Source organism: Aplidium turbinatum, chromosome 1 (genome assembly GCF_918807975.1).
Source record: "Aplidium turbinatum chromosome 1, kaAplTurb1.1, whole genome shotgun sequence".
Lineage (NCBI taxonomy): Eukaryota > Metazoa > Chordata > Ascidiacea > Aplousobranchia > Polyclinidae > Aplidium > Aplidium turbinatum.
Window position 1 is genome coordinate 28,470,639 of NC_137472.1, and position 25,564 is coordinate 28,496,202.

Sequence of the window (25,564 nt, forward strand, 5' to 3'; positions counted from 1 at the left end):
GCGTTTTTGAATATTTTTTATTGCCAATAATAATTTCTAACAAGACTTAGCTTGTCGTTTGTTGGTCAGCTTCTTTCAGCTCGGTGAAATATGGTTGGACGTGAAAGTGCATAATTTCGAAGAGAACCTGAAATATACGAAAGCGTTGCAATAATGTTTAAAACTTAAAAGCTTATTAAACCCAATGCTGTGTAGCCTATTGCCTGAAACCTACGAGTTTCAAATGAACAATAATGATCTAGGGATGTCTAGAAAAGCCTCATAGAATGGTTAAAACTGCTGAATAAATGAGAAGTTGATAGTTACCAAGCACCTACCTCAACCAAGATCAGCAACACAATAAGAAGTTCGATTCGCATTGATTTTTGCTCTGCCATGTGCGACTTCACAAGTTCTATCATGTGGGCGCAGTACGACAACTTTTCGTTCATGATCTTCACTCGGCGCGATATATTTAAATATCTACACAAACACGGAGTGATATGACCACGCCTACTCGTTAAAGACAGCATCGAAATTGTTTTGAATCAGAGTTGGATTGATCACACATTTTCATTAAGGCTACCATATGTCTTCTTTGAAGAAGATTTGTCGTATTTAAAAAAAAAAAAATAATAATGGTCCTTCGAAGACACTCAAAAGTGCTCAAATGTCTTCCTGTTTAGCATCTTGAGTTTTCTTGCTTATATTTTTTCATACTTCAGCAATCAGCAGGATTTTATTGTTTCTAGCACACTTTATTGTTGTGACTTCTCGACAACGGCAAGTGTTTGATTTCCAAAACTTTTTTGTAGGCCTACCATTGTAGAGTAGACCTTGTTGAACTATTGTAAACAATCTTAGACGCGCATTACAACAAAAATGAGAAACAGTAAGTTAAAGGTTTAATCAGACAGTTAGCAAGTAGCTATCAGTCTGACTGCAATTTTCTGGGTAGAATAGTCTTCGTTTTTCCAGTCCTTTATGTTGAAACTCATACTCGTCGTCGTGTGAGCGTCTGGGGCCGAGGGTCTATCCTTTTACCACCCCAGATTCACGATGTTTCCGGACTACACTGGAAGGCTACTAGAGAGCAGCCAGCCTTTGGTTTCATCATCCATGACACGCAGACCTTCCACTCCGTTAGGTGGCTTGAATATGGAGCAGTCATTGATGATGTGGTCTGCGGTCTGTTCCTCGGCACCACATTCACAGGAGGAGGAAGAGGCCGTTCCCCATTGGTGCATGGTTGAGCGGAAAAGCCCGACGCCCGTACGGAGGCGGTTGAGGCGCACCCATGCCTGTCTTGGTAGTGTTAGACCGATGGGGCGTGTGTCGGCGTCGGGGATGAACGAATAGAGTCTGGTGGCAGTTGACTTCCATTCAGAACTCCATTGATGGTCCGCCCAAGCAGCCGCAGAGATGTCTTGTACATCAGCTTCGTTGATAAGAAGTTGAGCGGCTGACACGAATGGATGTCTTGATTTGAGTCGACGGGGGTGCTCGTTTGGGAGAGCAGAGATCTTGTGGTGGAGAAGATGGTTAGGCTCCAGTGCCCGTCGACCGAGGGACAGAGTGGCTTCTTCGCGACGAAGCTCAGTGGGTTGGATGCCAGCGAGAATGGGGAGATTGTCCAAATGTCCAATGGTGTGGGACGCAGGCATCCGGTCACTGTGCGCAGGGCGCTATTTATGGCAGTGAGCACTGCGGCACCAAACAGGTGCACAGTACTCTGCTGAAGAGTAGACAAGGACTAAGGCTGCTATACGCAAAGTGTCAGCCCTCGCCCCCCAGCTAGAGCCTGCCAGGCGCTTGAGTAGCGCAGCGCGGGATGTCAGTTTCTTGCGCAGTGACACCAAATGGTGGCGGTATGTGAGCGATCTGTTTAGTGTCACCCCAAGATATCTTGGTTCGGGGCAGAAGGACAGAGATTTTCCGTTGTTCTGGACGTGTAGCTCACGATCAGCTTTCCGATTATGGAGGTGTAAAGCTGCTGCCACAGTTTTGGTTTCGCTGAGTTTCAGTCGCCAGTTCTGGAGATAGGCTGAGAGAGTTTTCATGTCCTGGCTCAAGGTGTTTTCTAGATTTTCCCACGACGTTGTGGAGTGGAGAATTGCCAGGTCGTCCGCATAAGCATATTTTGCGGAGACCGTAGTTGGCAGGTCGTGGGTGTAGATGTTGAAAAGAAGTGGAGTCAGGACCGATCCCTATGGGACGCCGTTTTTCAGGCGCCTCAGTCTGCTTCGCCGTGAGCTACCCGTGGTGAGGGTGAAGCTTCGATTCCTGGCAAGTTCCATAATCATATGAACCATATGTCGGTCAGGAAGCAGGCGAAGCAGCTTGCAAGTAAGGCCGCGATGCCATACGGTGTCATAGGCAGCTGTAAGATCTAGAAAGACAGCGCCGGCCTTCTTTTTTGCCTCAAGGCAATCCTCGATGTCATGGGTTAAGAGTGTGACCTGATCTACGGTGGATTTTCCGCGCCGAAACCCAGCTTGCTCTTTTGGAAGGAGCGGGTCGATGATTGGGTTGACGCGTGCGTAGATCAGTCTTTCGAGGATCTTGAAAGGAACACAGAGGAGGGATATCGGACGATAACTCCTTGGGTTCTCTGGTGGCTTGTGAGGCTTAGGGATCGCAACTACTAAAGCTCTTCTCCAGATTTTTGGGATTGTGAGGTGGTGCAAGCAGGAAGAGACAAATCTACGTAACCAGGACCTTAGGGCATGGCCAGCATGGAACACAAGCTCAGGGCAGATCTTATCCGGCCCAGGAGACTTATGTGGTTTTACTAGGCGGAGGGCGGTGGCGAATTCCTCTGGGGTGAAGTCTCCAGAGATTACTTCCTCTTGTGGTGTTTCCACTCGCCAGAGGGCAGATACTTCCTTGGCAACAAGGCGGGATGCCTTGCGGTCCTTTGTCTTGTAGACCCCGTTCTGCACCAGCTGGGAAGCGATGGCATTAGCAGAAACGGGGCACTGACGAGGGGAGTTTGCTGAGCGCCCAGTGAGGTTGTTGATGATGTTCCATGCTTTGCGGCTTGAGTGTGAGAAGTCGATGGTTTGGACTGCTTCATTCCATCGCTCAAGCTTCTTTGTGTCCAGCCGCTCAAGTAATCTGGTGGCGGCGGTGTTAGAAGCAGCACCACTTGTGGCGCGTAGGTATGAGCGATAGAGAGCTTCACACTCAGAGTCCCAGCATGGTGTATAGCTGGTTCGATGGCCACGTGGTATTGTGGCCTTTGCCGCAGTTATTATGGCATTGCAGAAGTCCTGGTATGCCTCGTCTGCGTTGCATGTTTCAGGTGATGGTAACTTTGCAGCAGACTTATTCGTCAGGAGGCTGCATTGATTCCAATCGGCTTTTTTGAAGTTCCATCACTTCACCGGTGAACTCGGGACAGGAGCCACAAGTTTTGGGGCGATGATGAGGGACGGCCAGTGTTGGGACCGCGGGAACTTCTCAAGCACACGTCTGTCTGGAAGAGAGCTGTCGACACTCGCGAAGGCCAAGTCAGGGTTTGTCCCTGTTCCCCAGCGGCCGGAGTGGAAACAGGCTGGTTCCTTTGGGTTGAATAGGAGGGCAAGATGGTTTGTAGAGGCCCAGTCAGCTAGCAATTCTCCGTCGCTGCTTGTGTTGTTGTAGCCCAAGTCGATTTGCTGGCAGTTGAAATCGCCAGCGTAGAGATTGGGGGAGGGGAACGTTGGAAGGGATGGTGGCAACATTCGCGAGGGTGGGGGCTTGTAGATGTTGACGATGTTGTAGTCTGAGATACAAATGCACACCCACTCAATCTCAGCATCAATTGGAGATTGGTCGACAAAGGTCCACTTCAGGCTCTCATGCACAAACGTGGCAATGCCGTGCTTCCTGCTTAAGGTAGACCCGGCTAGCGTGTAGTTGGAAATAGCTAGCCTATCTGCAGAGGTACAGTGGGTCTCTTGGAGGAGGATGACGAGTGTCCGGTTGGTATGGGCAAGCTGCTCCACAACTTTGATCTTGCTTGTTGTGTAGCCTTCAATGTTGAGCTGCAGAATGGTGGGGCGTCTGAACTTGTCCATTGCCCCTTGCAGCTGTGCCGTCCGGGTGGAGGCTCTTGGTTGACAAGTTTCGTTTGGCATCTGCTTGGGTGCAGATGTTACTCACAGGATGGGGCACGGGGAGCCACTTGTCGTCCATCCCAGATGTCTATCCCAAACTCATAGTGTCACATGGGGAAGGAAACAAAAAAATTTTCAATAATATTTTTAAAAATTTCATTTAGACCGTTACCAAAAATTTGGAAAAGTCTAGCAGAATATAAAAAATCAGGCCGTTAAGGGAACTGTAAAATAAAATATTCATGGGTAAAATTTGACAAAAATTTGTCTTTTTTCGTCTGTTTTTTTTTTGCTGCATGCACATCTATAATTATCAAAAAAAAAATCTAATCAATTTTTCAAAAGTAAAATTTTACTTGCTGGCGAAACTTGTCCTCTTTTTAGGCGATGAAAATATGGTAGGTTTAATTTTTATATAACTTCAATTGCAAAAAATTTTGGTCCAAATTACATTTAGGTCATTTAACTGCAACGTCAGCCCCAGCTAAATGACTTTTTTCAATAGCTGGTAAACTTTTACTCCTCAAAAAGAAACTTACTGGTATAGACAATTTTCGCTACCTCATCTTTATTAAATGCAATTTACTACTGTCTTTGCTATTATCAAACTATAAAAATCATTGATGAATATAAATATTGAAACATGCCATTTTTGTAATAGAAGCGTGTAATTAATTGCATTTGGAAGAAATTTTAATTTTCAGAACGCTGTCATAGTAATGTAACTAACAATTTTGATGATGTAATTGAATATGAAACTATGTAATTGATCCAACTCTGTTTCCAATACCTACTTACTCTAGTTTTTTACTTTACTTACTTATGCCTACTTACTTACCGTATAAGTAAAATCGTGTTTTCACGTTCTATTGGACAGCTTCTTTAAACTTAGAGTGCAGAAACATATAACAGATGCTGTGTAACAAATTCAACTTCACTCCGCCAAACTCCTTATAACAGTTGGGGAATGATCAAGCTTACTTGCGGCCAGGCCATACGATGATAACAAATACTTATTATTTTTGAATCAATACTACAAGTCTAAACAACTAACTACCTGTGCAAACAAGTTGCAACGGCTAAGACAGGTAGCCCACAATGTGGTCATGCTTTTCATTTTTAACACGGTATGTAGTGTAATTTGATGTTGCCTAATTAATACAAAAGGAACATCTTACTCGGTAGTAGCAACGTATAACTGTTCCAAATTCTCGCGGTCCCAATACACATCAGGCACATCGAGCATGTTGTACTGCAGATTCAATTTGTGTCTAAAAAATAATGAATGCATATTGAATAAGTTCAAAAACTGGGATGATTTTTTTTACGATACAATTAAAAAACCTCCCTTGTGCAATGTGCATCTCAACAGTCAAATAAGAACATTTGGGGTCAATTTGAAACTAGGGTTGTTTGGATATTAATAAATTTTACTACCCGGATAACTGGTATATCCGGATATTTACTCATCAACCGCTGGTCTAACCATTAATATCTGAACCTTTATTGGCAATCAATAAAACTTCAAGTCCAGTTCCCACCAAAATTGTAATTAGGCTGCTTACTGCTCAGCCCTGTTTAGGCTACACCACAAGCCAGCTCATAAGAAACCTGATTTGTATGTACATTGCAGACCCAGCCAATATGAAAATATTACTTACTTCTTGTTTTCCAAATTTTAAAATCGTCCCCTAGTGTTATGACCGGGCCAAATTGTGATTAACCTTTATAGGGGCTCCGAGACGGGGGGGAGTCGGGCAACTTTCCTCCCTAGCATAAAATTGTAAAGGAAAAGCGAGTATTTTAACTTTTGAGGGAGGCCCATTTTTGCTACTAAAATAAAAATGTGTGAATTTAAACATGAATACATTTTTTTACATTTCAAGTATTTTTTGATCGTTGTAAATGCTAACTATAGTTGTTTTTTATCAAGAACAAGTCGTTTTTGTGTTGAGGTTGGCTATGTTAAACTGCTTTAAAACGTAAAACCTGATGCTATTAAACCTATTGATTTCTGTGTCATAACAGTTTTTGTTGTTTTAACTTGGAAACTGGTGGCTTTTGCATAGCGTGTAGCCTACTATTTTTGCTTGACCAACTGAATCTTGACTTCCAAAACTGCGTTAGTCAGGCATATTGATCCAACATGTCTGGAAAGATGTTTAGGATAGATTAAAGGAAGTAAACCCTTCCTACCTATTTTCTCCTTATGGCATCAATGCTTAAATCTAGTTAGAGTTCATAGTATTCACTGAGCTTCACCAGCTCAATCATACAAACAAAATTTATTCTACCGTGTGTTGCAAAGGATTCGCTAGGTGTTGGTAGTCTATAAATGTATCAACAAACTCAAACATGCCATCGATAAGTTTGAAGTTCTACGGAAATTTTATCATATGTCAGATGTGCAGTTGCGGTTATGTGGAAGAAAGCTACACAGTAAACTTGAGCTGCAAACCGGAACGCACAGCCTTATGATCTCAATTAAAGGAAATCATTGATTGTAACTTTCGAAACACTTTTACAAATATTTTTGTTGCTTTTGGGGATCTTTTACGTAAACCGGTACCTCCAACGGAACTTCCGAGTTGAAAACATTTTTAGTTGAGTCCATTATTAACATCTTTAAGGTTGTATAGCCTAAATTTCAATCATATTTTGTGCAAGTAATTTTATAAATTCGTTAAAGCTGATAGTCACATAGACCTACTGAAAAAAGTTGAGGCAATGCTGGAAATGTTGCCCCATTGGCCACATTTTGTAGATTTTTGCGATCGTTGCTGTCGGACTGAATTTTCTAAAAATCAGATTTTTTACTTTTTGGTGACTCGTAATAATGTAAAATCTTTTTGTTGCCTAAAAGAAACAGCACAAATGAGGAAAAGTAAGTTAAAAAACGTTTAATCAGACAGCAAGTGGCTATCAGTCTGACTGCAATTTTGTGAATCGAAAATTGTCTTCGTTCTTCCAATCCTTGTGATGTTAAAACTCATAGTGTCACATGGGAAAGAGAGAAAAAAATATCCTCAAACTATATTTTGGAAAATTTTATTTAGACAGTGACTAAAAATTGGTAAAATGTGGAAAAGTTTCAGAATGTAAAAAATCAGGCCGTTAAAGAATGCGTTAAATATGTAACCATGGGTCAAATCTGTCTAATGAATCGTCGTTTTTTTTGCTGCATACACCTATAATTAATTATCCAAAAAAAAAGTAAGCAATTTTTCAAACGGAAAATTTTTCCTTGCTGGCAAAACCTGTCCTTTTTTTAAGCGATGAAAATATGGCAACGCCTAACTCCGGAAGTTTTCCATTGACGGTATTTTACGACAATTTTGGCTGTAAAACAAACGTTGTTATTATTAGGCTATACTGTTTTGGCAACGACTTCTTACCTCATCATAAACACTTCGCCAATTTTCTGTAGCACCATTTTAGGAGTTTGATAACGAAGCAAGCTTCCCTTCATCAGAGCCCTGGGCATCGACTCTATGGATTCGATGAGCTTATCAAGTGCATGCTCCCAGTGTGCTAACTTAACTGACATCGCAAGAGCATTAGAAAAGGCATAAATTTCGCTGCAAGTTGCTGCGGAATTATTACCATTGGATATTTCAAACGAATCTGTGCACAAAAACCCAGAGATCAATTGTTTAGCTACAGTTTATCAATAAAAAGCTAAATTTACAAGTTGCAAGTGCAACGCTATAACAACGTTGAAAGCAGATGCTTGTGAAAAAGAAAGTATCCGAGCACGTAGCCTATATATCAGGTCTAAACATAATTGTTACAATATCGCATGACCTGTAGAAGTTACTTTTATAAAACCTTGATTGTTCCGATGTAAACTTATATTCCATTAATTCACTTTCCCATTTCACAACTTGTTGGTCGTATGGCTCAATTTCGTATTTTCCAGCCAACCGCATTGTTTCTATGATAGCGGATTCTGCTATGTTCCAAAACGAAATAGCACCTTCTCTGAATAAGCATAAGATGCCATAACAAGTGTAAAGTACCAAATTTTATTACACAATAGGCTATTGCTCTAAAAAAAATTAATATGTCTGCATAGTAGCAAAAAAGTACTTTGTGATGCCGTAGCCTATGAAGTAATAACATACCAGGTCTCATGTTCAGAAATAGTGTAAAAGTACATACATACAACTAACCCTGAATAAGAATTTTTCGGTGCATCCATGGTGTAGGTTCCATATCAATAAAAGTAATATATTATGTTTTCTGCGATTTGTACATTGAAATAAATGCGTAGCTATACCAAAATAACCTTGAGTGATTGACTAAGTAGCATGAAACCTTAGGTAGCGCATGAGTCAGCAAGTTTAACACTATGATATTTTATATACATATAAAATACACTTTAGGCTTAATAACTACGCTTTTGTCCAAAACTATTGTCATAGATTGAAATACCTGAAGATGACAATGTATCCGCAATCATCAGAACTAACCATATGTTTGTCTGTGATATGAAATGCAACAGCATTGGTGATATCAAGAGGGAGTTCAATGTGTTTCATTCGGACATCTTGAGCCACATACTCAGTGAGAGAAGTAAATCTAAAAACATACAACACTTCTGACAATAACTCATGATTTATGTATATACCATACCTACCCGCTGATAGCGAAAACAGGGACAATAAAAGTAAAATATAATGATAAAGGGGCACTGGTCAAAATGTGGCCCAGAAGTGGAATGTGGTTCCATGAACTTGTAGAAACAATTCAGCTCAGTTGTGTGGTATTACTACTGTGTTAAAGCCAACAGTTTGCTTGTTTGATGGCTACTGTAGTTCTATTCTTCATTAAACTGATACTCATGGTGTCAGTTTTGCTGAGAAAAATCAATTGTAAATTGGTGCACTGTAACAATTGTTTAAAAAAATATGATCAAACATCCAAACCCAGCTTGAATAAAGCCACAAGCTCTTAACATATTTAAAATGGTAGTAGCTTGTATAACACTACCTGTGTATTACAGGTAGTGCTTTACACCGAACATATATGTAATTGCCATATGGTATATTATTTTGGACAAGTATCGGCTAATTAATTAGCGATATCTAATTTATCTATCTGTAATAACTGAGGTTATAAAGTGTTTAAATGCAATAAGTTATAAAATAAGAAGCTATAGTCATTAGTATCAGACATCATCACTAAGCTACAGTAGTTAGAACTAACATACTCATTGACCCACTCAACACACAAATAAAACCAGAAAACATGTATTAGCATTTGGCAGGCCCAATGGGTGCCCAAACGGTTGAATCAGGCCCAAATCGTTGAATCAAAAACGTAGTGTAGGTATGTATCCAATTGTCCAAGGGTGCATCACATGTTTTGTAAATAAACAAAAATCTAATTACTTCAAGCCTGGTTTTTTTTTTCGGTCATTTATCGGTCATTGACCGATTTTTTAGCAAAATGTCCGAAAAAAATATAGTCAATTCGGTCAAAATGTCCGAAAAAATATGGTCAATTCGGTCAAAATGTCCAAAAAACACGTTTCTCAGCAAAACTTAATGTTATAGCTAGTCAGGAAGTGCAAATTTTGGTTTGTATCAGCTACTTGAAAGCACCGGCGCCGAGCCCCTCCGCGCCCGCCGGACATTTCAGGAATTAAAAAAAAAATTTAATGCACTTTTAAGTCCCAAAATTTCTGTAACCATCTGCCACCTTCTGATACTAGCCTACTTACCTTATTCGCAGGGTTTTGTCGCCATATGATAGGCCCTACTAGACTTACTAATAATTAAGCGATTAGTTTTCGTCAATTATTGCCATTGTTACATTCATGCAACGTTAAACAACGTTGATTCGTCGTTAAACAAGCAAAAGTGTCCAGCCGCGCCGTTTGTCTCCATTCTGCCACTAGTAGCCCAGTGCTATAAATCAAGTAAATTGCGCACACCTGTGAGGAACTTCATTCGCTTCAAAAGTCTGACCGCAATTTCCACTGCTTTTACATCGTCTTAACATCGCCAGATGTTAAATCGGTGTAAAAACTGTAGCATTGTCTCAAACGACATAGGAGCAGAGATGGGCATGATCTTGATCTTGAAGATCACAAGTGATCTTAAAGATCAAGATCGTGATCTTGATCTTCAAGATCACTTTTTTTTTGGTGATCTTGATCTAAGATCACTTTTTTTTGTGTGATCTTGATCTTGAAGAACAATAAGATCAAGATCACTTTAAAATTGAAGTTTACTTAGTAGATAGAGGCATTTTTTTAGAACTTGTACTGCACAAAGTAGTTAGTGGTAACTACTAACATTAAGCCACTGTTAATATGATATGTGTCCAACAAAAGACGATTTAAAGTCTCCATTTAATCTGGTCAGTGTTGCCATTTCAAATAGAAAAAGTTTTCTGTGTTGGTCATAATAAAGAAGTCAACTTCCGTGTACTTTATGTTGACGTATAATAAAAAATGATTTAACTTTGTTCACAATTTCCATGTGTGAATTAAAAGAAATGTTTGCTTTCTTTGACCCAATTTTAGATGCTTCAAAAGTCTAGAATGGCGGTGTTAAAAAATCTGGACTCCAGCCGACTTTGGTCATGCAAAGTGGTTTATTGCAGCAAATCAACCAGACCAAGACTTGTTTAGGGTCTGAGTATGGAGCGGTTTGTCTGACTGCAAACCTCTGAACTCTTTTGATAGCAGACAACAGTATCAAGACTATCAAGGTTGCAAGATGGATAAATGGTGCAATAAACATTGACATATTACAGTGAAAGCTAAAACTACTTAGTAAGCCTAACACGTATAAAAACTCCCACATGAACCAGACAAAAATTTGGTAAAAAATTATGCAGTTTAAAGTTTATTTATTGTCATTTATTATAAATAAAAAGTATACAAACAATTTCAAATTTTGCGACTTTTTCAGTAACTTACTACTGTAATTAACCTCGGCCTTGGGTGTGACGTTGCGATTCTACGCAAACTACGTCAAAAATTGATAGGCCTGATAGCAACAGTCACTAACTTATTACAATTCTTAGGCCAGCGATCGAGTAAATAAAAGTAAAAGTTAGCAATACCAACTATATACCTTTACCCAGGCCAGGTTACTTATAGTGATTATTTTTTACTACATCATTGATCAAAAACTTCATTTTTTTTCAAGTACACAAAAAGTGATCTTGAAAGTGATCTTGATCTTCAAGATCACGATCTTGATCTTGATCTTCAAGATCACGATCTTGATCTTCAAGATCACATAGTTTGGTGATCTTGATCTTCAAGATCACCTATTCTTGGTGATCTTGATCTTGATCTTCAAGATCACCAATACTGGTGATCTTGCCCATCTCTGCATAGGAGGTATGAATATATCCAACCTACGGTATGCAGATGATACTGTTTTATTGGCGGAATCAGCAGAAGCTCTCCAAACAATAATAGAAAAAGTAAACAATATTGGGAAGGAATATAACATGAAAATCAACACAAACAAGACGAAAACAATGATTATTACAAGAAAAGAATGATGATGATGAACATCGCCAGATGTTAAATCGGTGTAAAAACTGTAGCATTGTCTCAAACGACGTAATCAATTAAAAAATGTTATCAAAATGCTCTATTTTGTCGTCTCAATCATCACAGTTGCGTCTGTTACGTCACTGATATTAAACTGTACACTAGGGTGGCTCATTTTCCTTGATGTTCTTTAAAATTTTTGTCAGTTTGGAATAATGTTCCATTTTGCTCACTGATATTTGCAAACCAAAAATTTTTGTTGGGTTTTGACCTTTGACCCTGGTTCACCCAAGGAGAAATTCTGAATTTTTCTGAAAAATTAGTAAATTTCGAAGTGGTTTGGCAGTATCTGAAGAGGGGATTTCTCAAAATTTGACCACGTCATTTTGACGTCACTTCCTCTGTTAACTTCCACGTGGAACATCTTCACCCTACTCCAAGTCTGAGAGTCACTAATAGTGCATGCTTTTAGTGTCATTTTAGTTGATTTTACAGCCTTTTCGCAGTCAGTGAATCTATAACATATAGACCAACAAAAATTTTTGGCACAAAAGATGAGAGTCATTTTAGAGTATTTCAGGGCCCCTGATTCCGAAAATGCACTTACTTTTTCGAATTTGCTCTAGTTTTCGAGATATTCGACAATGAAAATATTTTTGAAATTGTTACGGTACTCAAAAGCTTTCAATTAGCAAATTACTTATTTTCAGCCCTGTTTACCATTATGATGTCATAATAGCACTTGTCTAGTTCAATTGGTTCATATTGCACAAAAGTTCAAAACGCAAGCAAAGGTTGAAATGAACTGTGTTTAACGTAAGGGAGACATAAATATTCAATGAAAACAGTTGTGAATCAGTAGGCCTACATCACAAGAAAAATATTCCGAAAGTCATGTGTTTATGAATGCAGCTTTATATTGAAAAGGTCGGCCTACTGAAATGGATACTGTACACATGAAATTTTATTCTAAGCCTTTGCTAAGGCCAAGTCTTTGCTGCAAGAAGTTTTTTTCTGGTCTATAGGCTAAATAAATGGCATATAGGCTAATAAAATACGCCTTTGACAAGTAGGATGCTGTACAAACAACCCAGATATATTTTACTGCATGAGGCAACGCAGAGGAGCAACGCATTCTGCGATAGATACAGCGCTATATAAAAACAAGCATTATTATTATTACTTTGACATGAAGCTGGGTGATCAAGATATGAGTCGTGGGTTCCTCCTAAAGTATGCAAACATTGCGCTCAAACCCGTTTCTGGGCTCAAGGTTAAGCAGCTCAGAGTGCCATGGCAAAAAGAGAGCCGTGGAATCACCATGAAAATTGATACTTCTGTACGGGTCGGTGAGCATGTTGGAGGGAAGTTGGAACATCATGTTTACATGGAGTGTGCAAGGCAGTCATTGCGTGGACGTTGCTATTTCTGTTTTTTGTTTGCCCTCTCTTGTTTCAAGTGGTGATTTGCTTGAAACAATAGGAAAACGGGCATGACTGAGAGTAACCTCAATACCTTCAGTAATGTTTAGGAGCAAGGTCAAGCTTTTTTCTCACAACCATTTCTACCACCTACTGTAGTAGTTAAAGATTTCATTATCAAAAGTGGTAGCTGGAATCTTGGCTAACTCAAAAACTAGAGCCAATTCGGTAAAACTTAGTGCATTTTCAGAGTTAGGGGCCTCGAAATACCTTAAAATGACTTTCACATGTCCTGCCTTTATATAAAAAAAAATTTTGTTGGCCTGTGAAAATCGATAAACATCGTCAAATGATTCAAGAAACTGAAAGCAGTAGATATTTACTACAGTGAACGATGCACAAAGAAAATCATGTCTGAAATGTGATAGAATTCGACATTTTGAGAGTAATACACGTGTCAGTGTTCATGGAGTTGCTATTTAAACCACTTTGCTTGCTACAAGTTTGTGTTACTGCCTCTTATTGTGTCCATTAAGATGCTAGAGTGCATTAGAAGATAGCGAGTGAGCAGTTTCAGGGATAAGCGAAAATTCGATATTTTGAAAAAATTCAAACTAGGTGAACCAGGGTCAAACGTTAATATTTTTTTGTGAAATTTGGTATAGGAGATACATTTAACAAAAGGTACAATATGACAAACTGACGAAAAATTTAAAAGAAAAAAAAAATTTTTTGAGATTTTGCGCCAGCCTACTGTACCCACGTGTTGGTTTGGCCGGATGAAACCGTTGGTTGTCATTAGTTGCAATTCAGCTCCTTCGTTATATAACTGATCTAATTGTAGATTCAATGTAAGCTCGGTTCAATAGCGCAGTTTATCGCTAGATATTGCAATTTATAGTAGTAGGAACTAGGAAGCCTAGATCTTGGTGGTAGGAAAACAACAGTGGAGTTCTACATTATTATTGGTGATCACGCACAAAATAACCTTTATGACGTGACAGTATGTGTTTGCCCGCCCAGCTATTTTGAAAACTCGGCGCCTATGCTTGAAAGGAAATATTTTCATCAGAAAAAATGACCGAAATAAAAAATGACCAAATTTTTTCAAGTCATTTTTCAAGTCTTAGTGAAAAAAAAAGCCAGCCAAGCTACCCGTATTTTAGAATTTATTGTTGCAGCTTCCGTGTAAAGTTGTTTTTTACCTCCCAATTAGATTAAAATGAGTTTGTTTGACATACATGACTAAAACCAAGTGAAAAGCAGACAAAAACAGTTACTAGATATCAACCCCTTTGTAAATGTATTCCTGTTATTCAACAATCCACTGAATTGAACAATCAATCAATAGTTTGTTTGCCAGAAACTGTAGATGTTCGAAATATGCAAATTGTATAATATGGACAGTTAGACACTGCAAAGGTGGCACAAGTTCCTATACTGACAGGGAGACAACAAAACGACCATACGATTTACTAGTCAATTAGTAATCCTGAAATTATGTACAGTAGCCTAACTAATTAAAAAAGTGCCGTCACATGACTTTTCTACCTTATGCCCACAAAATTAATCTTTTGGCACGACTTGCTACTTTACTTACTTGAAAAAGCAAATGTTTTGGTTATATTAGCCTATTGTTAGGCTTAGTGTTATACATTTGACTTAGATATTTATGTCACTTCATTAAAATTTAATGTGGTGTTTCATCTAAATCTTTATTTTGTTTTAACTTTGTTAGCAAGTAGCGCAATTTATTTTAATATACCTTATTTGAAATATGTGACAAAATGACACTGCACAAGATACATATATATAATATATATACAATATCTTTGATACCATATATTTGAATAACCAATATATTGAGAAAATCTACCTGTAAGAATCGGCTGTGGAATATGTAACACAAATATTAATTTCTCCATCTTTGCCTAAGTTACAATCATGCTGAGCTGGCTGTCTTGTCTTAGCTCTTGGCAACATTTTGCTTGGTAAAAAGAAATCTTTTCTATTACTTGCAACATCAGTGACTTTTTCCTTGAATTGAAGTATTGCACTTGATTGAAAATACTTGGGTAGTCTCTGATCCAACTGCCTGCATGGTGCAAGTAAAAATGACTGATAATAAGGACAGAAAGCAGTGGCAAAATACTTCTTCTTTGCATTATTACAAAATCTGCATAGCAATGTATATGAAATCCGTGACATATTGTTAACATTATCTATAAATGCCTCGGGATCTAGATTAAAAAATAACAGTACCAGTTTTAGTCTAGTAAAAAAATTTCAGGGTTAGTTAATGTTTGGTACCAGTGTAACGTGTTTCCAATTCCAGTAAATTAAACAACAGAGATCTGTGTCTCAGGTTATGCATTAGGGTGGGGTGAAAAAGTACTAATTTTGGATTTGAGCATTCTCTCGCAGATATTTCTTGTGGAGGTTTGAGAAAACATCACACAAAAAATTTCAGCGATTTTTGACAACAGGAACCTACCCACTTTTTGAGTTGAAATTTCATAATATTTCAAAAAATCCCTAAAATTTCAAAGTTTTTTTCGCATTATTTAAAGTTGATATAATATTGTAATATTTCTTTTATACCTAAAATTATTAGTTTACTTTTGTGTTTTTCTCAATATCGGGCCAATAGATGCAAATTAAAGTAGGGAAATGAATCACAAAAAGTGTAAAAATCTTGGATTTTTTTTAAAAATTTACCAAAGTCAAAAGTTACAGTATCTAATTTTGTATAGGCCAATAATTCCTGCAGTCAATAGTTTCTGCGTCGAATAGTCGTTTACCCTTTCGTGATTGTCTGACAAATTGATAGAGACGGTCTTCTTCTTTCGTTTGAGACTAGATCAAATTTCAGGGCATGTCGTGGAGAGCCAGGTGAGTGTAGCTTCGTCCAGCGTTGCTATGCCATATTCCATTTGGTGACATCTCAGCAGGGCGACGCGAGATGTCAGCTTTTTGCACAGTGACTGTAAATAGTATGTGAGTGACCTGTCAAGTGTAACCCCAATGTATGTTGGTTCTGGGCAGGGTGGCAGAATTTTGCCGTTAACGGTCACTTTCAGGTCACGTTTTGCCTACCTGTTGTTGAGATGGAAGGCTGCCGTCACAGCTTTGCTTTCGCTGAGTTTCAGTTTCTATTGATGAAGGTATCCAGATATGGTCGTATATGTCTTGGCTCAACGTCGTTTGTAATGATTGCCAGTCTTTCGCAGAGTACAAGATGGCCAAGTCATCAGCATATGCATATTTGTCAGATGTTGTTGATGGTAGGTCGTGCGTATAGACGTTGAAAAGAAGGGGAGCCAGGACTGATCCCTGTGGGACACCGTTTTTGAGTCGCCACAGTCTACTTGGTTTTCCGCTTCCGGTGGTAAGGGTAAAACTCCTGTTGTGGATGAGTTCCATGATCATTTTGACCATGTGCCTGTCAGGGAGTAGGCGGAGTAGCTTGTAGACTAGGCCACGGTGCCAAACAGTGTCATAGGCTGCTGTTAGGTCGATAAAAACAGCCCCCGCTTTCTTTTTTGCCGAGAAATTCTCCTCAATATCCTGAGTTAGTAGTGTGACTTGGTCTACAGTTGACCTTCCGTGTCGGAAACCAGCTTGTTCTTTGGGAAGCAGTGGGTCGATTATTGGTTTGATACGGGCGTAGATCAGTCTCTCAAGGATCTTGAAAGGGATGCAGAGCTAGGAGATGGAGCGATAGTTCTTTGCATCGTCTAGTGGTTTGTTTGGCTTAGAGATTGCGACGACCAGAGATCTTCTCCATACTTTAAGAATCTTGAGGCGGCGCAGGCAGGACGACAGGAAATCGCATAACCAGGACTTTAAAACATAACCAGCCTGCATGATAAGCTCTGGACATATCCTACCTGGACCAGGGGCCTTACCAGGTTTTAGGTGCTTGAGGGCAGCATTGAATTCGCTCCGTGAGAAGGAGCTAGAAATGCTCTCCTGGTTGGGTGTGTTGATCTTCCAAAGCTTTGTCACTTCTTTGGTAACAAACCGATTGGAGGTACGGTCACACGGCTTATATCTCCCATTTTTTATTACCTGCGATGCGATCTTATTAGCAGGAATGGGACATTGTCGGGGTGATTGTCTTGATCGTCCCGTAAGGTTAGGCTATTGAGTGTGCTCCACGCTGTACGGCTTGAGTGCGAGAGATTGGATGGTCTCTGTCCAGCGTTCTTTTCTTTTTGCATCGAGTCTTTCCAGAAGAGCCTTGGCGGCTGAGGGTGTTGTTTGACCATCTGAAGAGCTAACAAAAGATTGGTAGAGGCGCTCGCACTCTGCATCCCAGCACAGAGTGTAGTTACTTCTACGACCGCAGCACACTCTGAAAATGTGATAATGGCAATGCTTGCTGATGACTCCAGAGAAGTTCAAGAAAATGCAGTCATGGCTATATTGAAAATTCGCAATGAGGCAAATATTGGTGATAGATCCGTTCGGAAGTTTGTTGTTCCAACGATAAATTATGAGGCCAACCATTATTCCGACATCACCGTATATTTATGTTATGAACCTATCTTCACAACCACAATTACATCTGATGACATCATCTCATGTCGTGAAAGCAAAATAGAAGTGAAAAGCTATCCAAACCACTCGCAATCAGTAGAGAGAATTGTGAAATTGGTGACTGATGCATCGTACAAAGTGTGTTAGTTTGATAGAAGACATGGATTCATCCGTGCTGGTATAGCTTCCAGGAATCTGATTCCTGTTGCAGACACAAAGGCGTACTACAGCCAAGCACATTTGTAGATACTGTTAACACTAAAATCAAGTGCTAGTATATTTGTGTTACAATTGAATTAGTGACTGTTGAATCCAGTTTATTTTGCATGTCTATCATTTTATATTCCCAAAACTGATTTTAAAATGCAATGGTAGGCAATTCGATTTTTGGAAAAAATTGCATGTTTTTGCAAAAAAATTAAAGCAATCGAATCTCAAAACCTAAAAAAAACTTGTATTAGAAACTAGTCCAAGTCAGTATTAGTGCAATGCAAAATAGTATATTGAAGATCTAGCCAAAAAAAGTGTCTTTAAAGTTCTATTTTCATAAGCATGTTTCGCATATTTTTCGAAAAAGACAGAATTTTCAACCCAAAAAGTGGGTAGGTTCCCAAGGTCAAAATTTTCTCAAATTCGGTTTCTGGTCGTTTTATGTTGTTCCACAAGAAATATCAACGAGACAAAGCAAAATTTTTGGTTCACCCCACCCTATTATGCATGCCTGATTGCCTGTGTGATGCTTGAAAGGATTTTAGTTTGACTTCACTCCAGGTTGTGCAGACCTCTGTGTCTCAGCAAAATACTTACCGTAATTGTATGCCACAATAATTAGGAGAAGCTGACTTGACGACTGCACTGCACATCCCTATGCTTCTTTCAAAAACCTTACATTGCATAACTGAGGCAAAATATCAACAGCTGTTTTTAAAGTCAGCCGCTTTATAGCCTATATTTTTCTTAAACAAAAATCCAAAACCCATAAAGCAGAACATTATTGAATTTTATCTTAGCGCTCAACTAAGAAACCAAGGATTAATCTTAACAAGTCACACCCTTGACATAAAGATTAAATCATTGCTTGTATATATATATAATAGGGTGGTCCCGAAAACCGAATTTTAGAAAATGCAATGTGACACTACCCAAAACATCTCCAAATGACCAAAAATGGACCCTGTAAAAATTTCAGAGAGATTGAACTTTGTTTAGAGGTGCCAGATTTACCTTGAAAATTCAGATTTTTTCCCTATGCGAACATATTGGAAGCTCCACACTGTAAAAGACTACTTGACACACTGAAGTTGTAATTATCCAACTGTTGATCATCTGCTCCACATAGTTGTAGGCAATGACCTCTTTTAAACTGGGTTAACCTCTTTTTATCAGTATGATGTTGTTCCATTTCACTGACCACCATTACTTGGCTGGCTGCTATGTTGGTAGTCTTAACAGTAGATAAAATTATGTCACACCAGCTACCACAGCTTTGTCTGTAGTTGAGCAGATATTCTAGATTCAGCTACATTTTAGTCTTTAGAATTTAAAAAAGACTGAGGTTCATGTAGATGATTGGTTGTCCTTTATAAATTATTAGTCAAAGTTAACAGTATAGAGCTTTACACAGGTTAAAACTACAGATATTAGCATATTTTTGAAGCGCTCCTTAGACATAGTCCTGACTGCTATTTGCTATTGCAAAAAGAAGATCATACACTGACTAATAATAATGACAACAAGAGCAAAGACTGACATACCTTTGATAGGTCAGCCAATTGTAAATTTTATTGGAAACAAGTTACCATCAAAACAAGAAGTTTTGCAGCTTTTTTTCCATTATCACAATGCAGAAAAGAAAACCGTGAAGGAAAGTATGTCTATTGCGATAAAGAGTGTTATGGACCTCTGGCTGAAGGCAGCTATTCCAACTTCAACAGATTGTTATGCCAAAAAGAAACTTAAAAAGTTATTTCAGCACTGGAAATCTTTGCAAAAGGCGTTCAAAACAAGATCAAAATCGCAAATTGAAAAAGAAAAGAAATATGAAGATGATATTTTAGGACTTTTTGACATTGCCCATAAAGATGCTCTCACTACCATGACCATTGAAGAAGACAAAAGGTTTTCAATATTGCAGCGTATGCCAGTTCGACAAGGTACAATGGCTGGTAAAGATATTGCTTTGGCGCAACAGTTAAAGCAGTCATATGAAACAAAAAAAGGACAACTAAGACGAAAAGCGAAATCAGATGCTGATAAGGAACAATTGCTGAAAAAAGTAAATATTGATGATGTGTTTAGCAGCAGTGCAGAAGAAAGCGGTGACTCTGAAGATTGTTTTGAAAGAATGGTCTACAAGACAAAAAATGCAACACCACACCAAAAAAGAGACCCCGGAAGGTCATAAATAAGGCTTTGTCATCTGCTTTAGACAGAACTGGCGTAAGTGACCGAAAAGCGACATTTGTTTTAGCTGCAACAGCTAATAGCTTGGGATGTGATTTGGATGAACTGGCTGTCAATCGTTCTTCGGTACGAAGAGCTAGAATTGCTCAGCGTAAAGTCACCTCCTCAAAAATAAACGATTTATTTGGGTCTGCTACTATTCGGTGAGTCCGATTCGGTGAGTCCGATTCGGTGAGTCTGATTCGGTGAGTTCCTAACCTCTAACCCCTAACCCTAACTCCTAACCCCTAACCCTAAAACGGCAATGATAATTAGGCCACGGTACCCGATAATTAAAAAAAAAAATTGAAAAAATCCCCCGTTAAGGGATCGGACTCACCGAATCGGGCCATTCCGATTTATTTGTACATGATCCAACTCTCACAGTCCATTGGGATGGAAAACTCCTTCCAGGTATCAGTGGGAATGCAGTAGTTGAGTAATTATCACTGGTATCACTACTAATAAGTTGCTTGGCGTTCCAAAGTTGCTGTCATCTTTAGGAAGTGCACAGGCCAGTGCAGTTGTGACATGTGTCAAGGACTGGGGTGTTGCTAGTAATGTAAAAGCGATGTGTTTCGACACAACTAATATTACAAAAAGCCTTCTTGACATGCCTTGGCCCATCATCTGGACCACACATTCTCGTTTTTAAGCGATTTAAATCAAAATGGAGTACATTGAATAAAGATGGGTATGTGACATCGGAAAAAGATGACAGCAGCTTTTCTGATGAAATTATACAGTTCTGTATCCACCATCTGCGTAACAATAATCAGCCAAGAGATGACTACCAAGAATTTCTAGAATTATCGGTTATAATCCTCAATGGAACACCACCACGTGGAATTCGATTCCGTCATCCTGGTGCCCTTCATCACGCCAAATGGATGGTGTATGCTGCTGCAGCTGCAACTGCTGTATATGCACTCAAAATCTGGTTATTTCGAATGCAGTTTGATTTGTCAAGTCAGGAGCAACGTGGTTTAAAGCGATTTGTTCTGTTTGTTTTGAAGGTGTATGTAAAATCATGGTTTGCAGCGCCTTTAGCTAAATGTGCACCACGACATGACCTGGAGCTCTTGAAAAGGGTAAATGAGTATGAGCAACATGATGCAGGTGTATCGCAAGAAGCCATGAAAACATTTTCGAGGCACTTGTGGTATATAAGTGAAGAACTTGTGGGCCTGGCATTTTTTGATGATGCTGTTTCGGTTACTCAAAAAAGCCATGGTTTCCGCGTTAACTCATCAAAGCAGTACACCTTCAAAGCGTCTTTCTCGAGTACCAGATGATATTTCATCAAAAGATCTGTCGCACTTTGTCACATCAAACACCATGAGATTTTTCCAGATTCTCAACTTACCATGTGACTTTCTGAAGGTGGAAATCACATCATGGAATGTTGATGACAGTTATAAGAAAGCGCAAGCCATTGTTGGTGGGCTCCATGTAATCAATGACTTTGCCGAAAGAGGTGTTGCTTTGATGCAAAATTTTAACAATGTATTAACAAAAGATGAAGAGCAAATTCAATACATTCTACAAGTTGTGGAACAGCAGTGGCATGCTCTTCCGACTTGCAGCAAAAAAGATCTTCAGAAAGTGTATCAGTCCACAGACTGAATTGGATTATGTATTTATCTTTAGAATGAACTAGTTGATCTTGTTGCGAGTTCAACTTCTAGTTTTTCAGTAATATACTTTGGGGTTATAATGATGCATGAAGCATAGTACTAGAAAATTATATCAGTGTTTCCTACTGCAGAGTTGGATGAGAGTACAGCATTCTTACATATCATTTTTCTCATGTTTATTGTTCGTTCTACCATGATGTGTTGTTATTTTAAAGTACAACTGCAAATGTTACTTTATCTTGGGTGGGTTTCGTAAATCGCTCAATTTATTAAATTTTCACCTGTAATCTGGCACCTCTAAACCTTTATCAAATTCTTTCAAACTTTCAGGGAAATGTTTTCATATAAAAAGGAACCAAATAGAAGTGTGTGCACTACAATTTTTTAAGTTTGAAATTTTTACATACATTTGAGGACCACCCTAATATATAATCGTATTTGTGTATTCTGCTGGTATAGCTTGGTTACGAGACATTGCAAAACAAGAAAGTAGCAAGACAAATTTTACTCAAGCAACGATGACTCAATTCACAAAGTGTACATTTGAGCAATGTTTTACAAAGACAGCTTTCCATTTAGCAGAACCTGTTGAATGAAATATTTTACGGGCAACTACACTTAACAAGCGAAAACTTTATTCTGACAACCTCAGTGACAAGGATAAACATTCTCATTTTCAACCAATCTAATGAGGAAAAAATCTAGCCTGATAGCTTAAGGCATTCATCAGATAAACAATTGGCTGAAAATGAAGAATCAACACGACCAAGAATGATAAAGGTTTAACTTTGGGGATGTGTACAGTGTTCATCACACTTCAAGGCAGATTTTCATATTTCAAAATAAAAAATATTAAAACAACAAATTTTATGACAAATTCATCAAGCACCTCTGCCTGACTATTCGTAAAAACACATTTAAGCATCTCTTTAAAATGACTAGTCTGCTTTAAACACAGATTGTTGTATTTTTTTTAAGTATTATACCGTATGTTAAGATTGTAGTTATTTTGTGGTACAATTAGTAATCATTTTGCAAAACTAGGCTAGGCCACAACCCACAATACAGTATATGAATATAAAATCATTCATAAATTTTGCAGCTTTGGTAGAGGAAAGCTGTGTTGCACCAATCTTACGGTACATGCACACTTGAGAGTCTCTTGGATAGCATTTGCATACATCCATTTGGTTCTAAATGCTGGCTCTTCTAAAGTAATAATACAAGAGGTATAAATTGATTTCTTGCAATACCGCTAGCTCATAAAAATTCCCTTGCAATGTCTTAAAATTTGTACATATGGTTATTTGCGTTATGGTTAATAACTTGAAGTCATAAACCCATAACGTAAATAGCCCCATGTACAGTACAAATTAGGTAGAAGCTCTTCAATCAAACAATTTCAGTCTGCCATGCTATTCAAAAACTTATAAATCTTCAAATTTTGAAGCTCAAAACGTGATGCTAACTACCGGTACTGATGTATAACCTGCTACATAATTTTTCATTCAGGCACGTTTCAAACCTTTCAAGGTTTTGCCACCTTTTCCCGTTCGTTAACGTGCTGTAGGTTTATATCGATTTTTGTTAATATCTTTTTCGTCCCGGACGCGTTAATGAAAAAAAATAAAATGATTGATTGATTGATTGTTGCATCAAGAAGAAATTACAGCTTGTTAAAGGGAAATCCCAAAAATAATACTGACATTTGCGTCTTTCTCAATGTGACAAGTAGTTTTATGTTAGCTTCTGAAATTGATTGATTGATTGATTGAATTTTTTTATCCTCGGACTGGGAAAGCTTCTTGCAGAGCTTAATCCTGGCAGTTTCGCATACTTATACTTGTAGAGGCTTTGAATCACTGACGCAGGCCCGGTCACCGAGATTGACAGAGTGAAGTTTCCGATTGTTGAAGTCCTGTTGCCGGGGAACTATTCCATCCATTAGATGCCGCTGAATGGAGAGCAGTCCTTAACGTGCGTTGCTCAATTCTGGCAGTTTTATCGTAAAAAAAGTCTAGTCTATATTCAGGGATATCTAGAGAAGGGGATATGAAGGCTCGCAGCGATTGCCTTATTCTCATGACCCTACCTGGGCGGTAGTTTGTAGTGCTTTAAACATGTGATTCTTTTTTAAATCGTAGAAAGTTTTGTAGTGCAGCTGGTACAATAACTTACAGAAGACAGTTAGCAAATGTTACGTAGAGCATATTTAAAGAATACTTGTTTACAAAGACAGTTGAAAAGTTACCAGCAGTAAGCGGTTTTTTTTAACAAAGCCTTTGCAGTAGGCAAGATGTAAAGCAAGTATATGGGTAGTTGAATTACAAAGGTGGGCAAAGTTACTTTCAAAAGTAACTGAGTTACAGTTACAGTTACTTGGCCAAAATAGTAACTGAGTTACCGTTACAGTTACCGATTTTAAAAATTAACTAGTTACCGTTACTAGTTACTTTCAGTTACTCACAAGTCTGAACATAAAATTGTGTACCTGGCCAGCTCTGCATGCAAGTCCAGTTTAACCGCAATGTTTGATATCAGTTCAGTTCAGTTCAGTTGTTTTTATTTCTGACCATCATATCAAAACAATACACGTCAACATAGCAAAGGTCGAGAAAATGGTAGAAGCGACAAAACGCGAACGTTAAAACGTGCTTGAGACCGAAGTAAGTTATTGATTTGAAAGAAATTTGGCACGGTCGCAACACCTTCAGAAAAATTTAAGATATAAAGGGAAAATAAAAAAAGAAAATGTTACAAAAAAACAAAAAACAATTAAACAACATATATTTAGGCTATAGCTTTATTAGCCCACATAGCTTTAGCTGATATATTTAAGATTTTTATGGACAGTTGCTATGAAGATCGGCCATGGTGCGTTATCAAGAGTGCTGATGGTCGTAAGGGGAACACGTCTTGATGCGTTTAGCTCATAGCAAAGAAGAGCAAGGCAGGCAAAGAAAACCCCACAAAGAAATCCTACCTCGGGCAAAGCCATTTCAAGCGCAACGCACCATAGGCCTTGCACGACTCACAAAATAGATAGGCTATAACTTGACGACAGGAAACAATGACAAAAACAAATAAAACAAACTAGCAAAAACAACATCATCATCTTGCGTAAATTCAATTATACCCAGGGAAGTTATATCTTGAAGATATCAAGCGTGCTTTGATAAAACTTGCGTTGATAAAGCGATAATTTTAGACCCCAGTCAGCTAAACTCGTCACCTCCACACTGATCCAACGTTAGCAAACGTTGAATTAATGCAAAAACGACAGGCATCGCCAGCTGGGATGTAGTAGTGGCATGTCACAGTAATATGATAAATTTGGGTTAGGCCACCGTATGTTTTACATGTTAAACCATAACAAAAGTGAAAAAAAATCCAATTCGGCATGTTAGAAAAATAGATAAACAATCAGACAATAGCATGACGATCCAGTCCAAGATATTGATATAAAACAACTGGTTGGAGCACATGGCCACCGCTTCATCGAAAGATTGTGATTGGTCGAAGAGGATGGAAAAACTTCTGCAGACTCTGTAGAACTTCTGTGGACAAAAAAACACAAGAACCAGAAGGCCAGTAGGAGTACTTACAACCTTACTATTTTGCTAATAGATCTACACACATTGGCCTATCATTTCTGGGCAAAAAATATATATATATATATTAGTAAGTTTGGTGTATGTTATACTTAGATAAGATTGTTTCAAGGAAGATTTAGCTTGTTCATTTTTGATTTAAAGGTTTTTACAGTTTTGCATTCATTTCTTATAGTAGGGGGAAGCTTGTTCCAAACTGTTGGCCCCATGTACCGTATTGATTGTTTGCAAGGGTTAATTCTGCAAAATATCGGAATATAAGGAGAATTACTTCTTGTTATTAGGCTATTTGATTGTTTACACATAATTATAT

General features: G+C 38.5%; 1 protein-coding gene across 2 annotated transcripts; it reads right to left on the reverse strand.

Moving 5' to 3' along the window:
• On the reverse strand, positions 1-18,451 carry LOC145771748 (required for meiotic nuclear division protein 1 homolog). Of its 2 annotated transcripts, XM_082583490.1 has the most exons (8): positions 18,369-18,451; positions 14,896-15,114; positions 8,514-8,660; positions 7,897-8,060; positions 7,475-7,703; positions 5,258-5,350; positions 318-462; positions 1-127 (listed from the first exon to the last, which is right to left on the reverse strand). In XM_082583490.1, exons 1-8 carry the CDS (start codon positions 18,422-18,424, stop codon positions 47-49), a joined length of 1,134 nt encoding a protein of 377 aa, XP_082439616.1. In that variant the 5' UTR covers positions 18,425-18,451; the 3' UTR covers positions 1-46. The 2 variants fall into 2 exon arrangements, with proteins under 2 accessions (XP_082439616.1, XP_082439610.1); XM_082583484.1 differs by lacking the exon at positions 18,369-18,451 and having other exon boundaries at positions 14,896-15,253.
• Between the last annotated feature and the right edge of the window lie 7,113 nt (positions 18,452-25,564).